The sequence below is a fragment of the Labeo rohita genome, chromosome 17 (assembly GCF_022985175.1).
Source record: "Labeo rohita strain BAU-BD-2019 chromosome 17, IGBB_LRoh.1.0, whole genome shotgun sequence".
Lineage (NCBI taxonomy): Eukaryota > Metazoa > Chordata > Actinopteri > Cypriniformes > Cyprinidae > Labeo > Labeo rohita.
In genome coordinates this window covers 17,521,084-17,536,723 of record NC_066885.1, presented here as the reverse complement: position 1 = coordinate 17,536,723, position 15,640 = coordinate 17,521,084, and the positions used below count along the sequence as shown (strand labels likewise).

The 15,640-nt window shown below is 36.3% G+C and overlaps 1 protein-coding gene across 7 annotated transcripts in view; it reads right to left on the bottom strand.

Annotated features, from left to right (window-relative positions):
* Nucleotides 1–804: 804 nt before the first annotated feature.
* The window catches only part of rps6ka1 (ribosomal protein S6 kinase a, polypeptide 1), a 74,144-nt gene continuing 59,308 nt past the window's right edge, over nucleotides 805–15,640 (bottom strand). For 6 of the 7 annotated variants that reach the window (XM_051133159.1, XM_051133160.1, XM_051133163.1 and 3 more), the window contains 19 exons: nucleotides 14,822–14,903; nucleotides 14,003–14,083; nucleotides 12,369–12,448; nucleotides 12,183–12,289; nucleotides 11,006–11,043; nucleotides 10,786–10,928; nucleotides 10,621–10,691; nucleotides 9,174–9,262; nucleotides 8,945–9,009; nucleotides 8,734–8,836; nucleotides 7,420–7,550; nucleotides 6,378–6,506; nucleotides 6,077–6,166; nucleotides 5,134–5,292; nucleotides 4,175–4,336; nucleotides 3,874–3,950; nucleotides 1,665–1,782; nucleotides 1,438–1,575; nucleotides 805–1,338 (listed from right to left, as the gene is read on the bottom strand). In XM_051133159.1, the coding sequence (XP_050989116.1) occupies nucleotides 1,216–1,338; nucleotides 1,438–1,575; nucleotides 1,665–1,782; nucleotides 3,874–3,950; nucleotides 4,175–4,336; nucleotides 5,134–5,292; nucleotides 6,077–6,166; nucleotides 6,378–6,506; nucleotides 7,420–7,550; nucleotides 8,734–8,836; nucleotides 8,945–9,009; nucleotides 9,174–9,262; nucleotides 10,621–10,691; nucleotides 10,786–10,928; nucleotides 11,006–11,043; nucleotides 12,183–12,289; nucleotides 12,369–12,448; nucleotides 14,003–14,083; nucleotides 14,822–14,903 (1,986 nt within the window). In that variant the 3' untranslated portion in view covers nucleotides 805–1,215. The remainder of the gene's footprint in view (nucleotides 1,339–1,437; nucleotides 1,576–1,664; nucleotides 1,783–3,873; nucleotides 3,951–4,174; nucleotides 4,337–5,133; nucleotides 5,293–6,076; nucleotides 6,167–6,377; nucleotides 6,507–7,419; nucleotides 7,551–8,733; nucleotides 8,837–8,944; nucleotides 9,010–9,173; nucleotides 9,263–10,620; nucleotides 10,692–10,785; nucleotides 10,929–11,005; nucleotides 11,044–12,182; nucleotides 12,290–12,368; nucleotides 12,449–14,002; nucleotides 14,084–14,821; nucleotides 14,904–15,640) is intronic. The other variant, XM_051133157.1, reaches the window with a different exon arrangement.

The following is a 15,640-nucleotide window of genomic DNA, read 5'->3' as shown; positions in this document are numbered from 1 at the left end:
AGCACATCTTAAATCTTTAAAGATGTGTTTGACTGGTAAAGGGTGCAATACTTGAGCAAGACAAGGCTTCATGAATTTGCAAGGCATCGCTAAGAACGGCCTGAGCACAATACAGTTGATAGTTCCACCACACTAGGCATGTGAACGCAGAGAGAACAAGGAATAGGACAGACAAGGTAAAAATTTACACAATCAATAAATCATTTCCTCAGTTGTCATATTTATACACTTTTGTGCTCAATGTGCCTTTAAAAAATAACTTCTCTTTAAGCAAAACAACAACAACAAAATCAAAACACAGGAGACAGCAGTCAATATCCAGAGAAAGCACTGGTCAAAACAAGAGCAACGTTTTTTCCATGCCACAAGCTTCAGATGTTATCTTACATACATACTTTTTCCTTCTTTACTTTAATAAACACACAAGAAGACATTTTCTGAACAGTCCTCACCAGTGCTGACAGGTTCACCAAGCAAAAGTGCCGAGTTGGGGAAAACAAGAACGAAACAAGACAGCATTGTACAAATCCATGCAGAAAGCACTTTCATTCTCCACTATGTTTAGGTTGAGAGTTGTGTGAACATGCTTACCGGATCATTACAGAAGATACATTTAACCTTTACTATCCATGTGGGTGAAATATTATACCGGAACATCTCTGTATCTCCTAAAGGCCACTCTGAGCTTTTAGGAAGAGATGGACTAAGAGAGAACTACTGGGAAAATGGAAAGCAGAACAGCAGCATAAGACAGATCTTATGCAAATCAACATGAAATCCAGTTGAACAAACTATAGAGAGGTAAAAAAAAAAAAAAAGCTAAATAGACAAAAACTAAGAATAAAAAATAAAATTCAAAACTCAGCAGTGTTGATATTTAGGTATTACAGTACCAAGACATAAATGCACTGGGAATATCATCTATTTTATAACAGTATCCTTTACTGGGTTTTTTGAGATCGCTCTCTCACTCATAAACACACACAAACACACACCCCTACTTCTAAGGGAGAACGGAACCCTCACTGGCCATGCCCCTTAAACTTCATCAGCCAATCACCTTCCTTGTCTAGCGTGCTTGACAGCTCCACTGCAGTGCTGATATCGTGGGCAGGTTCAAGAGACCGTCTTTAGTCTGTAGAGCTTCAGTGTGGTTCTTTCATCCATCCATCCTTTCCACAACTGCATTCAGTCTGGAGTACTTCCCCTCGTTCTTTACAGAGAGGTGGAAGGAAGCTTTTTCACCCGTCTCTGGGCCAGGAATGAGGACTCGATAGGCTTGAGCTCAGGGGGTGGTTGGGAACTCTTCAGCGCTGAGTATGTGGCAGCCATCGCTCCCTGTGAGGAGAGAGTTAGTGAAGTAATAGACCATTGTGTATGTTATGTATAAAAAAAAAAAAAAAAAAAAAAAAGTAAGAACCCTTATGGCAGTGATACCTTGACAAGCTTGGGATCTTGATGTTGTAGCTGGCTGTTGGGAAGCTTGTCTCTCTGAATGATCCACGGATGCTTCAGGACTTGCTTGGCTGTGAGTCGCTGGTGAGGGTCCACATGGAGCATCTTAGAGACCAAATCCTGCATGGAAAATCATGAGTGTGAGAAAATAAAAGCCCTGTCAGAGTGGTTTGAATGGTTGTGTGGATGTGGGTGGGGTCATGGCCTACTTTGGCAGCATCAGACACCGCGTCCCAGTTGCCTCCTGTCAAAGTAAAGCGTCCACTCCCTATCCGACTCAGAATGTCTTCTGGAGTGTCTTCTGGTCCGTTGGCAAATGGTGTAAAACTGGGACAATTAAAAACCAAAGGAAAAATTAGTGTAAATGTGGGTTTGCTTTCAGTTTTTACATGTGAAAACTGAGTTTGTGGTATGTAAGGGATAATGTACATCCAGCTGGTTGTTATCGCAGATTATTACACGCCTCTGTGGAATACTATATTCTGATTGGCCAGTCACCACATTCCAAGGTATGTTATTCCCCAATAACAACCAGTAAAAACCAATAACACAGGCTCATCCAGGTTCATTTTTTCAGAGGTTTTGCATTTGGTTGGCTAATAAAATATTAAAACTCAATTCAATACGAGTACAATTTTTAATTATGTCATCTTAGTATCGCAGATTCGCTCTCGCGTTTTATACAAACACAGCTGCTGCCATTTTGTGACGCTTGTTTTCTACACTGTAATGGATTATAAGATAACTAACAAACTAGTAAGATTTGAACCATTTTCATCTTAAAGCAATATCTTTTATCGCCGTTATTATTTACGTGGTGAAATGTTGTGTATTAAGACTGTACTATATCCCTGAAACGTCTGTTTAGCTTGAACTTGCCGCCTGCTAGCAACCGCTTTTTTTCACAGAAGCTTTGCATTCAAATATTTCAACTCTAATTATTTACTTTTGTGGCAAGCAACAGTGTAATAAGCGGGATAATGTACATCCAGCCAGCTGTTATCGCACAATAAAGCCCTTCAGTCTTATATAACTGCTGATAAGCCTGTCAGGCTTTATTCTGCGATAACAACTGGATGAATGTAAATTATCCCTTACATAAAGCCTGACAGACTTATCAGCATCCCGACGCGAAGCGTTACAAAATGGCTGCAGCTACATTTGTATGGAACATGAGAAAGCAGGTCCGCGATACCAGGATGACATAATTAAATAATTGTACACTGAATATTGATTTGAGTTTTAAGATTTTTTAGCCAACCAAACGCAAAGCTTCCACAAAGAAATAACATTCTTAGCAAGTAAATAGTGCCGAACTGCAGTTACCTGGATGAGATGTGTTATTAATTTTTACCAGTTGTTATCGGGAAACAACATACCTCAGAATGTGGTGACTGACCAATCAGAATCAAGTATTCTGTGTAGCTGTGTAATAATTATTAATAATGGGAGTAGGGCTGCCCCTAACACTTGATTAACCGTTAGTCGACAAGAAGTGGCTTGGTCAACCAAAACTTTATTAGTCACTTAGTCACAGAAAAAAAAAAAGATTAAAAATCCACAGGAAGTTGAGAAATATCGCAGTCTGTGACGGGCAGATCGTTAATGGCTGGTCTATGTGGTAACATACAAACATCCAAACACTCACCTATCATTCATCAACCTCAAATATGGCTTATCATTTGAAATATGTATAAGTAGTAGCAACTTTACATGGGCGCTCAATCTAATGTAAGCCTAGAAAAATGTGCACTATTCAAGTGTCTGTGCAGAGTGTAGAAGCTGAATAGTAGCGGACTTGCTGCATGACAGATGGAGGCGCTGGTGCGGTCACATGCTCTTAAAATACTCGGTCATTTTTGATCATACAGATAAGAGTAAAACATCTTTCGAATTTGTAAAGACTCTACGTTTATTTGTGTGCACTCACAATAACAATAAAACATTGTGCTTTTGTAAAATAATAAAAAGGAAACAAGATGTGCTTTCCACCTTCTCAGTCTCTGTGAACTTGTGTGCGTCAACAAAAATTAACCGAAATTCTGTGCATATTTGCCTTACAGACATGAAAAATATATCTATAGAGTGCGAAATGTCTACTTTCAAATGAACCAATTAAAATGGAAAACAAATATTCTCAGATTATGTCAGTGTCCCCAACTTAATATCACCGAAAACAAAGAAAGCACTGGTTTATCAAATTATTAAACTGTTAATGTAGCCTCCTTACTGTTTTTTTACCTGACACATTCATAATCATTACTTCTGCCAGTGTGTATCATAATTATGATTTAAATGGTTTATTAATAAATGTGCGATTAGTCGACTAATTGCTTAAAATGAATGACTATTAGATTAACAGACAAATCTTTAGTCAAGGGCAGCCCTACATGGGATTGAATGTCTACGCGTTCTTACCCAGCAAGCATAGTGTATAGTAATACTCCCAGACTCCAAATGTCACACCCCTCATCATAGCCCTGTCTTTTCAGTACCTGCAACACAAAACGATACGTTTCAGAAGTTATTGAGAAGAATACTCAAAACCGCACATCACACAGACATCACACTGATGCCAGAGAATCTAAAGCAACATAGTAGCTACAAACTGTCCCTTGTTACAAATAACTCCTGTAGAGAAGCTTCAAAACATTGGGGATTTAATATGTTTATTGGTCTATAGAGAATTCCCCAGTCTGTTGGGAGAACCACCACTCACCTCGGGTGCTACAAAGTTGGCAGTATAGCAGGGCGTCATGAGTAGGCCATTGTCTGCCCGGAGCTGCTTGGCAAAACCGAAATCACAGATGCGCAGAGATTCTGGATTTCCAGACTCATCTACATACAGAATATTACTGGGCTTCAGGTCCCTGTGCACAACCTTGTAGAAAAAAAAATAATTTAAATTTTCCTGCCTAACTCACAGACAGCTACATATATTCCTGCCATCTTTAGGTGCAAAAAACACTTATATGTGCTAACTTGTCACTGTACCATTAATAGTGCAGCAGTTCCACTGTTGTACAACTTGAATAATACATTTTACTAACCCACTGTATCTCAAATAAGAGATCTTAATAGTTTATATGGTACCAATTCTTTTGGCAAAGTGGGATCTGTTATAATTCTATTAAATATTGTGATAAAATAAATGTAGTGTTACAATTGCCCCCAATCCCTCTTTAATATCATATTGGGGTAAGATTTCAATGAAGAGTGGTTTAATTTAATTGATTTGAGTCCATTTTTTCATTCTTCAAGTGTTACAATTGCCCCCAGTCCCACTTTACTATAATATCAGGGTACGATTTCACAGAAGAGTGGTTTAATGCAATTGATTTAAGTCCATTTTTTCATTTTTCAAGCACTGGTATAATACTTGCTATAAAAAGCTACAGGGTGATATTAGGCCTCAGAAGCCTATCTATTGTGGTTCTTTTGGGAAAGATGTCAACAGAAAAACTATTTAATCACAATAAATGCAAACAGAGTAGAGGGAATGAAGGGGAGTAGAACAGAAGAGGGCCTAGGGAAGAGCCCTGGGGAATGCCCTTAGAGAGAAGCGGCAAAGAGAGGCTCTGTCACAAGCTGTGAATCATAATAACATATTGTGTGCTAGCAGCAGGTTTTTATCTACAAGACAAATGTAATTGTGTTTGTCCATGCATGTTTTCTTACCCCTTGAGAGTGCAGGTATTCCACGGTCTTTGTGATAGTGTGCAGCACAGCACTAGCTTCTCTTTCTGAGAAAAATTTCTGCTTGAGGATTCTGTCCAGCAGTTCACCTCCTCGCATCAGCTCAGTGACCAGGTACACCTGCTTTCCATTATCATAAACCTGCATCACAAGTTTTTTTTTTTTTTTTTTAGCAAATATGGAGTGGCAGCATTTATAGTACACTGTATTATGTGGATTTTTAATGATTTTTAACATTTATTTGATCCAAAACACAGCAAATGTGTAATATAAATGAGTAATATTGTGAACTATTTTTACTATTTAAATTACATTTTAAAGTGTAATTTATTCCTGTTATCAAAGCTAAACTTTTAGCATCACTACTCCAGTCTTTAGTGTCACATGATGCTCAGAAATCATTCTAATATGATGATTTGCTGTTCAATAAAGATTTTTTTATTAATGTAATTATTAATATTTAATACAGTTGAGTACATTTTGTTTAGAAATTAATACTTTTATTTTAGCAAGGATGCTTTAAATTGGCCAAAAGTGATGACAAAGATTTCTATTTCAGATAAATGCTGTTCTTATGAACTTTCTATTCAAAGAAACCTGAAAAAAACTACTTAGCTGTTTTCAGAATATTAGAAAGATTTCTGAAGGACTGGAGTAATGATGCTAAAAATTCAGCTTTGAAATCACAGGAATAAATTACATTTTAAAATCTATTCAAATAGAAAACAGTTATTTTAAATAGTAAAAATATTTCAAAATTTTAGTGTTTTTGCTGTACTTTGGATCAAATAAATGCAGGCTTGGTGAGCAGAAGAGACTTCTTTAAAAAACAATAATCTTACTGTTCAAAAACTTTTGACTGGTAGTGTATCACATTTCAATAATGCAAATGATTGAATTGTGAATAATATGCTGTTGTACTTACATCTTTGAGAGTGATGATGTTGGGATGCTGGCCATATCTCAGCAGGATCTCAATCTCTTCTGATGGGTCGGTGCTTGTTTTATCAATCACCTATCAGAATTATACAATAAATGATGTACGGTATTAGTCACCTGAAGACCACATGTATCTAAAACTCTTTTAGTGAACACAGCCTTCATCTTTTTGTTGATGATGTTCAGTTATAAGAGCAACATAACCAATAATGCTGATGTCACAAAAAGAAGAGATATGTATGACGTCAGTACAATATTTCAGAGGGTTAATGGAGTGAGGTTCTAACCTTCACTGCATACTCTGTGTTGGTTGCTTTGTGTATGCAGCGTTTGCACACTGAGAAAGAGCCCATCCCGATGTCCTCCTTCAGTATGTAACCGTCACTGAACAAGAGGTTCTTACCATGAAGCTGCTGCTTTGAGACAGATACACAACACAGAGTATTAGAACAGCCACACGCACACAAACCTGCACCATTAGTAAAATCTAATAATTATAATGAACACAGTGATTACATTCTTTCAAACACAAGCACAAACACTACATAAATACTATTATTACAGTTTGAACTCAATACAGCTTGCTGGAATTATGATATCGCTAATACTGAGTAAAGCCATTTACTTTGTGCAGAACTCATTTTTAACCAATTGCATCCTTCATTATCAGTGAATCACTGCATCATCTTTATCTCCATTAAAGTGCATTACACTCACTCTTACATAAATTAAAGTGAAAAAGAGGAAACACTGCTATCTAGTGGTCAGTCATTTCAAGCTGACTTAATCATAAATCCTAGGATCCTAAGATTCAAAACAAGTTACTCTCTAACCTCAAGTGATTTAAATGTTTCATAAGTAAACACCCCTTAAAACTTACCACTTTCATCAATGCATCTAAATTACACAATTTATTGGCTTCAATCAGCCATGATGAGGAAAAACTCATCAATATCAATTCATATGTATATACTGTACATATAAGAGGATAAAAATGTTTTGTTAAATGCCTGTTTTAGCACCATTTTAAACTTAAATTCAGTATTTGTCTGCATTCATTGTATGAACTCTGATTTTCAATGGCTCTGGCTTTAATTGAAGTGCTACATTTTACGATTTGACGCCACATTAAGTGCGCCAAAATGGAATTTATTGTTTGAATTTTGTAAACTTACAAAATTTGCAAGCTGACACTTTGTTTCATATCACAAGTGGGGCTGCCAATGCGTGAGAGTTGGCACCCCTGGTAATACTGTCATACACTGTCATAAAAGCTGACAAAGAATGTAACATTAACATTCTATATACACTTTATAATGGATCACTGACCTGTACTACAGGGTGTGGAGGGGGCTGTGAGGGCTCTTCTTTGCCCTCCTCCTCTAGCATTGCCGTGGCAACAAAGCTGAAGCCCCGGAAAAGCTGATGAGCCCCTGCGCTGGGGGGAACCCCTGGGGAATCTGAGAAAGGCCAAGCAGCAGAGAAACCATGAAGCCCACACTTACATTTCATATTATTAATGCTGATGACATTTTAAAAAACCCACCCAAAGCTCTAAACTAACTGCAGCGAGCTCAGCTTGAAAATCAGGATGAAAATACAGCCATCTGTTCTATGGCTACCCTATTCATGAAGACACCACAGAAACTATGACAGTGACAGTTCACCCAAAAATTAATATTGTGATGATTGTCATTCAGTGATGTATTTTTTCTTTTGTGTGACATAAAAAGAGATGCTGAGCAGAATTTTCACACTGCTCTTTTCCATAAAATAAATGGAGACCATGGTTAGATGTAGTCTCATGTAGCTAGACCTTTAGACAGCAGAAGGTCTGGGAACCTTGGCCACTTTGAATGACCAAGAGGCAATATGACTGACAGGTAAAACAACCAATCACGGCTCGTTTTGTGTTGCGTGTGTCGTGTTTAAGGGCGTGGAAAAGTCCCCACAATAACAGACTGGTGTGTAAAACTCTTGGACATATTTTAAACAGTCTATGCTGCGAACTTTACATATTTCACATACTTTTGAAAATCCAGTGTTTAGTTGATCTTGATGAAACTCATTGTCACAGTTGTAAACATGATGGTAACAGGTGTAATGTTAAAGAATGCGACACACTTCTCCTGGAAATCCTGCATAATTCAATCCGATGACTACTTCAAAACTCCTGAAGCGTTTCCAATTTTGTGCCATATGCATCAGACATTCACCCAGTGGTCTGCAGGTGTGACGTCTGAGGTTGAGACTACATTAGATGTAAAAAATCTTGTAAATCTGTAGTGAATAAATACTTAAAATTTGGTCTGTGCCTCACTCAGAGCTATTGTACCGATTCAGATGACATGATATATAGCGTCCTGTGTTGTAATTGTATTTTTTGTCCTCCTTAAATGGAGTTCAATAGCCTCTGGTCTTCATCCACATTTATTATATGTATAAGAGTGACTAAACAACTCCTTTTTGTTTTAGGTAATCGTTTAAGTTTTGAACAAAGTAAGGGCGGGTTAATGACAATTTTAATTTTTAGATGAACTATCTCTTTAAATTCTCCAGTGTTTGTTTTGAATATAAGCTATTCTTGCCATGGTCCAAAATCAAACTGACTACTGGTCACAGATCATAGAAATGCTCCCTCACCTTTAGGGGTACGGGAAGTGAACTCCGAGTCAAAGTAAAAGGTGTCATCAGGTCTGGCCACCGCTGGCTTGAATGGAGGTTTTATTTCTCGTCTAAAGAGTTTCTGAAAATGATTATAATATTAGTTTTTTTTTTTTTTTCCACACTCAGCCATTACTAGAGCCTTTAATAGAACTATTCCTTTAGATTTGCAGGAATCTGAAGAACTTACATTCCAATCAATCGTCACAAAGAATGAATGGCGTTTGATTTCCTCAGCTCCATCTGGTCCTGATCCTGGTAACAGTTAATGCATTCAAATAAAGCACATTAAATGAAATTCTCCTGGCAACTACTTTTATCCAATGTCAAATACATCAATACAATTGACTATAACTAACTGGAAAAGGAAGCTCATCACATGATTACATTGTAAAACACTAAATTTGTATGTATGTTACCCAGTCTGTTGGTGGGGTTCCTCTTGAACAAAGCTCTCAGTAAGCTCTGAGCCTCAGCGCTCAGGAACTGAGGCATCCCTAACCTCGCTCTGAAGAAAAAACCAAACAATAATCATGACTCAAAAACTGATCAACATTCACAACATGCTACATTACAAAAGTTTGCATTTGAAAGAAGTTTATAAAAAGTGTGAAGAGAAATTCCAAAAGAACAGAATTCATTCAAAATGGAATTTTCATAACATTATAAATGACCAGTGTTGAGAATGTTACTTTAAAAAAGTAATTAGTTATAGTTACTAGGTATTTCTCACAAATAGTAACTGAGTTAGCAAACGAGTTACATCCTTAAAAACTACCAGGGAAAGTAATTATTGTGTTACTTAAAAAAATGTTTAGATATGTCAAATAATTTGGATGTCCCCAATATCAAATATTTTAAATAAATAAAATGGACACTAAATAGAATAAATTATTATTATAAAACACTGTACATTAATCTACACTAATGTTGCTGTGGGACAATGTGAGAGACACCTATCAAATTTTAAAAAATTATTGTAATTATCATCAACTGGAAACCATGGCAATAAAATCGCCATTGGCTAGTAAATTTTTCGATAATTTAGCATTAAACTTTAGTAATTAGAACTTTAGTAATTAGAAGAACCATGTATGAATGCATATTTGTCATGTTGATTGAACTTAGGACTGGTGGTGGTGCTTAAGAGATTGTTTGTCATTTAACATTTTTATAAAGAAGGGAAAAAAACTAAAAATAATACTAACAAGATAACAAAACTACTACGAATTCTACTACTAATAACAATATAAAATGCACTAAGGATTAATGAGCTGCTGGGTTCATGAATATTAATCACGTTGTCTGCATTAGCTCAAACTGATTTGCTGAAATCAAAACAGGGGCGATAATAGGTGAGCGCCAGCCAATGAGATTGCCGTTAAAATTATAATTATATTATAATAAATTATAGTAACGCCACATTTTACTGTCAAAAATGGTAATGGCGTTGTAATAGGGGAAACAGTAATTTGTTTGATTACTCGTTACTGAAAAAAACATAACGCTGTTAGTAACGCTGTTTATTTATAACGCCGTTATTCCCATCACTGTAAATTACTTCCCGTCATTTTTGATCAATTTAATGTCTCTTTGCTGAATAAAAGTATTCATTTACTGCAGGCAAAGTCAACATTAATACAGAGAGATCACTTGTTGTTTAACAATTTATATTGTTATAGCAGTTTGCAAGTACCAAATTAGGCAAACCAATGAAATGGAAAATGATGCACTGAAGACTATTTCCTAGAACAAAAAATTACCCCAATCATAATGCAAAACACATTTATCCTAAATGCTTCATTTAAAAACAAATTTGACAATATTATTTAAAGACAAAAAGAACAAAACTAAATGGATCCTCACTTCAGAATGAGATTCATCGTTTCTTTTCTGTCTTTTCCCTGGAATGGCAGTGAACCCGTAAGCATCTCAAACTGTAAAAAAGAGAAACAGAAAACAACCGTATTAGACAAAATATAACTAGCAAAGCAGGTTTTCTCCACTTGAACTGCATGAATTCATTCATACCATGAGTACCCCAAATGACCACCAGTCAGCGCTGTGCGTGTGTCCCTGACGGTTAACCACCTCCGGAGCCATGTATTCCACTGTCCCACAGAAAGAGTAAGCCTTCTTCTCATGATCGATAGCCTCCTTACACAGTCCAAAATCTGACAGAAAAAAAATTACACCAATTAACATTATGGCTAAATGCCTATCCTTTGGTAAATCAGTGTTATTACTATACCTGTGAGTTTGATATGTCCCTCTTCATCCAGGAGGATGCTAGAAAATAGACCACAGAAGATTTGAAATACAAACCTAAACAATTTTACACTCATGCTTGACAATAGGTAGCAGAATTCATGGTGTGTACATGTGTAATAGGGATGTGACGAGATCTCGTGGCGATATCCCCATAAAACATTTTGCAGTGTTTACATTAGAGCGGCATGATTAATCCTTAAAATATCGAGATCTCTATTCAAACACCCACGCGATCTTATTCCTGAATGACAACGATTTAGCTGTGTCTATTAGGAGTTTCACGTCGCCAGTGTCAGTGGAGCGTGAGAAGCACGTTTTGTCGCTGCCCATGTTAATGAATCAGAGGGTCGGGGTAAATGTGAACGCAGAAAGAGCAAAACAAACAGTCTTTTCAACCAAATTATAAACATTATTTCTGTGTTACAGACATTTAAATAACAGAAGTTCTGGAATAAAAGTTTATAGTTTGGGTATAAACACTTATTGTCCACAGTAGCCATCAAAACTAAAGTATCTTAACACTTGTACGTATTGTAACGTTTATCCTCTTCCGCCAGGAGGTGGCGACAACTGCCCGTTTTAAAAAAGTATGTCATTGAATCGATCATTCAGGAGATTTCAATAGTCAAACAAGTCTTAATAAAGTGAGACACTGACTCCTTCATTGAATGTTTTTTTTTATTATTATTTTGTTTAAATGAATATATGTTTTTAAAAGACTTGAGCAATGAACAGTTTGTCAGAACAACTAGTAAATTCTAATTTACTAGTTTTCTAATCTTTTTTCTCCAGAATTGTGAGAGAATCATGGTCTCCAATTTATTAAAAATAACTGGCATTCTCAATTTATCCAGAATCATGAAGCTCTTGTTTGAATGTTGCATATAATTCATTAAAATGGAAGTTTAATTTCATAAAGTTCAAAATGCAACTATATTTTTTGCATTTTGTCTTTTTCAGTTTAATAAAAGACTATTTTCCCTATATACTTCATCATTCATATTTCATTGAGGATTTCTTAAGTTTAAAAATCTTGTCTCGTTCTCGTGAACCCTGTCTCGTGTCTCGTCTCGTCTCACCCCTAGTTTATAATGTCAAGACTCTCCTTAATGAGCTTATGTTGTGTGTGTGTGTGTGTGTGCGTGCGTATTAAGTACTTCTCAGGTTTGAGATCTCTGTAGATGATGCCGAGACCATGCAAGTGATCCAGACCCAGAGCCAGTTCAGCCAGATAAAACTTCACATCTTCTTCTGTGAACATCACCTGAACACCAAAGAGATTGTGTGAATACAAAGGAGACAAAGGAGCATATATTGCTCTCATTTTTATGAGTATTATTTACCTCTTTTGACAGCCTTGTGAATAGATCTCCTCCTCTGAGGAAGTCCAGAATCAGATAAAGCTTACCCTCAGTCTGAAAAGCTGAACACACACACAAAGAAGTGACCAGAGTATTAACACTGAAGCTTATCTGATTTGTTAGTCATTATTGATAAACTCCTACAACTTCCCCTATAACATAAGGTCTACGAAAGGCAGGAAAAATGCAAGATTATGATGTTCAATTACTCAAAATGAACATAATGACACAGCAAACATGGACTTTGAACTGTAAAACAACCTTTACTCTATATTAATTAAGGAACAGAATCATACAGGAAGACTAAATTGAAGTCATTCAATAACTCCTACTTAATAAAATCACATATAGCGCAGCAATTCAATAATAGAGCTTTTTGTGACATTTAAAGGGATAGTTAATTCAAAAATGAAATTTAAATGTCACTGAAGCTTCAAAAAGGATGCAAATGCCAATCTTTAAAGGAGAAGTTCAATTCCAGAACAAAAATTAACAGATAATTTACTCACCCCCTTGTCATCCAAGATGTTCATGTCTTTCAAATGACATTTTTTGAGGAAAACATTTCAGGATTTCTCTCCATACAGTGGACTTCTATGGTGCCCCCAAGTTTAAGCTTCCAAAACGCATTTTAAATGCAGCTTCAAAGGGCTCTAAATGATCCAGAGGAATAAGGGTCTTATCCATTAAAACGATCAGTTATTTTCTAAAAAAAATTACAATTTATATACTTTTTAACCTTAAATGCTCATCTCATCTAGCTCTGCGTGAACTCCGTGTATTCCAGTTCATGACAGTTAGGGTCGGTCAAAAAACTCCTCTCTCATTTTCTTTTCCAACTTCACAATCGTCCTACATTGCTGTTTTACCTTTTTTTGTAAAGGGTGTTTGATCTTTGCATTTTCACTTTGTAAACACTGGGTCAGTACTTCTTCAGCAATGTAGGACGATTTTGAAGTTGGAGGAGAAAAAGAGATGGGAGTTTTTCGACATACCCTTCAAACTTGGGGGCTCCATAGAAGTTCACTATATGGAGAGAAATCCTGAAATGTTTTCCTCAAAAAACAATTTGTTTACGACTGAAGAATGAAAGACATGAACATCTTGGATGACAAGTGGGTGAGTAAATTATCTGTCAATTTTTGTTCTGGACGTGAACTACTCCTTTAAGTTGTTATTCACTATCTTCCTATCCAACATTGAGTCAGTGAGTTGAATCTGAGAATCAAAGACTGAATCATTGAATCACTGAATCAATGAATCAATGATTCAACTCAATCAGGCTGCACTACTTCTCTCATAAACTTGTCAAGGAGTGGATGGCAAGACATTTACTGAATAACAACTTAAATTATACAGTATCATGTTCATCAAAGAAAGCTATTGTGTGACTTTTGAAGTTACTTTTATTATATTTTAATAGTGCTTCTGCAGTTAACATTCGTTGAAATTGCATGGGAAAGCAAAACTGGTACAGAATCTCTCCTTTTGTTTTCCATGGAGTTGCATGGATTTTCATTGTAATGATTTTCATTTTTTAGGGAAAACTAATCCGTTAAGGAAGGGGAAATGGCATGGGAACATATTATTGGTAATGTATCATCACACTAACTCACCATAATGGAGTTTAACCACAAAAGGATGGTTGACGTCTGCCAGGATGTCTCTCTCCATTTTAGTTCTCACACGATCCCTCACTGTAACGAGAACAGGTTTGCATGGGTTTTGAAGAAATATTTGGCAACAGCTAACATTAAGTCAACATGAGAACAAAAACATTTTCTGCTGCAAGTCACTGAGGCATCAGCAGATTCAACTTAGCGGAAGTCTGAAGCAGAAGTTTATCAGATAGCATCTGTTAGTAGGAAGTGTTGTTATCAGCTCTCACTTGATCTGTGAAGGCCTCGCCTTTTAGGAATGGAGAGAAGGGAGGAAGAGAGAAGAAGAGAGCTACTGAGATTTCAGTGAACTTACACCTGAACCTAAAACCTCAGGTTTGTAAGCGTGGTGGGATTTTCTGTAATTGGGGTGCACGCTAAAAAAAACAGGAAGCGAGCGTACCCGCAGAGTAGTTACCGTTAATCCGTGACCTCACTGACACAAATTCAGTTTGCTGAGTTGAGACAATACGCCAAAAAAATGCCAAAATATTGTGTATGTTGATACTGCAGAACCCATTTGACAGGTTTGACATAGTATATGGAAAACTGGTACTGTACTGTAGAAATGGTAAATTCATGATTGATGTAATCCTCAGGGTTGGCATTTGTGGTTACACAAAAACTGGGAGTGACACAAGAGTACAGAGAGCAAAACAGGCCAGGACAACAATGCGAAATGAAAGTAGCTCTTGTTGTAGTGCTGTTTGTGTTAGCAAAGGAAGCTTGTGTGGTTTGTGGTGTGTGTTTCTGTATGTGTTTACACTGATGCTGTACCTTTGAGTGTGGCCTTTCTCAGGACCTTCATGGCGTAGAGCTGGTTACTATCAGGAGGGGTTACCTTTCGTACCAAAAACACCTGTGGACACACACACACACACACACACACACACACACACACACACACACACACACACACACAAACATGCTTTCAATCTCCAGCATTACACTGTCGTACTGAATGTGCCCAAAAACAATTCAGGTTAAGTCAGTTTTTAAAGGTACTGGGATTATTGCTATTAAAACAATATAAAAACCCATTTAAAAAAAGATAGCTCGTTTTTTCAGGTAGCATATCATTGTTGGGCAAAATTCACAATAAAAGAACTTCATTTTCATTTTATGGGTTGAAAAACTTCCCACAGGAAGTTGTATTGAATTGAATGACAGGAACAGAACTTGACTGAACTAATTCAAAGAAATTCAATGCCATTAAGTGTAAATATTATTATGATAAATGTCACATTTAATTACCAAAAAGGTGTTAAATGTCTTGCCACTGAGATTAAGTACCGTTCAGGGTAAAATATCTTTCCAGGCAAATTAGAGCATTCTGGGAAATTAGGTGTTAAATTTATTATTATTTTACAGTACCATTCAAATGTTTTGGATCAGTAATATTGTTTAATGTTTTGAAACAAGTTTCTTATGCTCACCAATGCTGCATTAAGGAAAATATTAAGAAGTATTAGTAAAATATTATGAAATATAATTACAATTTAATATAAACATTTAATTTTTTATTTTTATTATTTTATGTTAAATGTAATGTATTTCTGTTATGGCAAATCTGAATTTCCATCAGCCATAACTCCA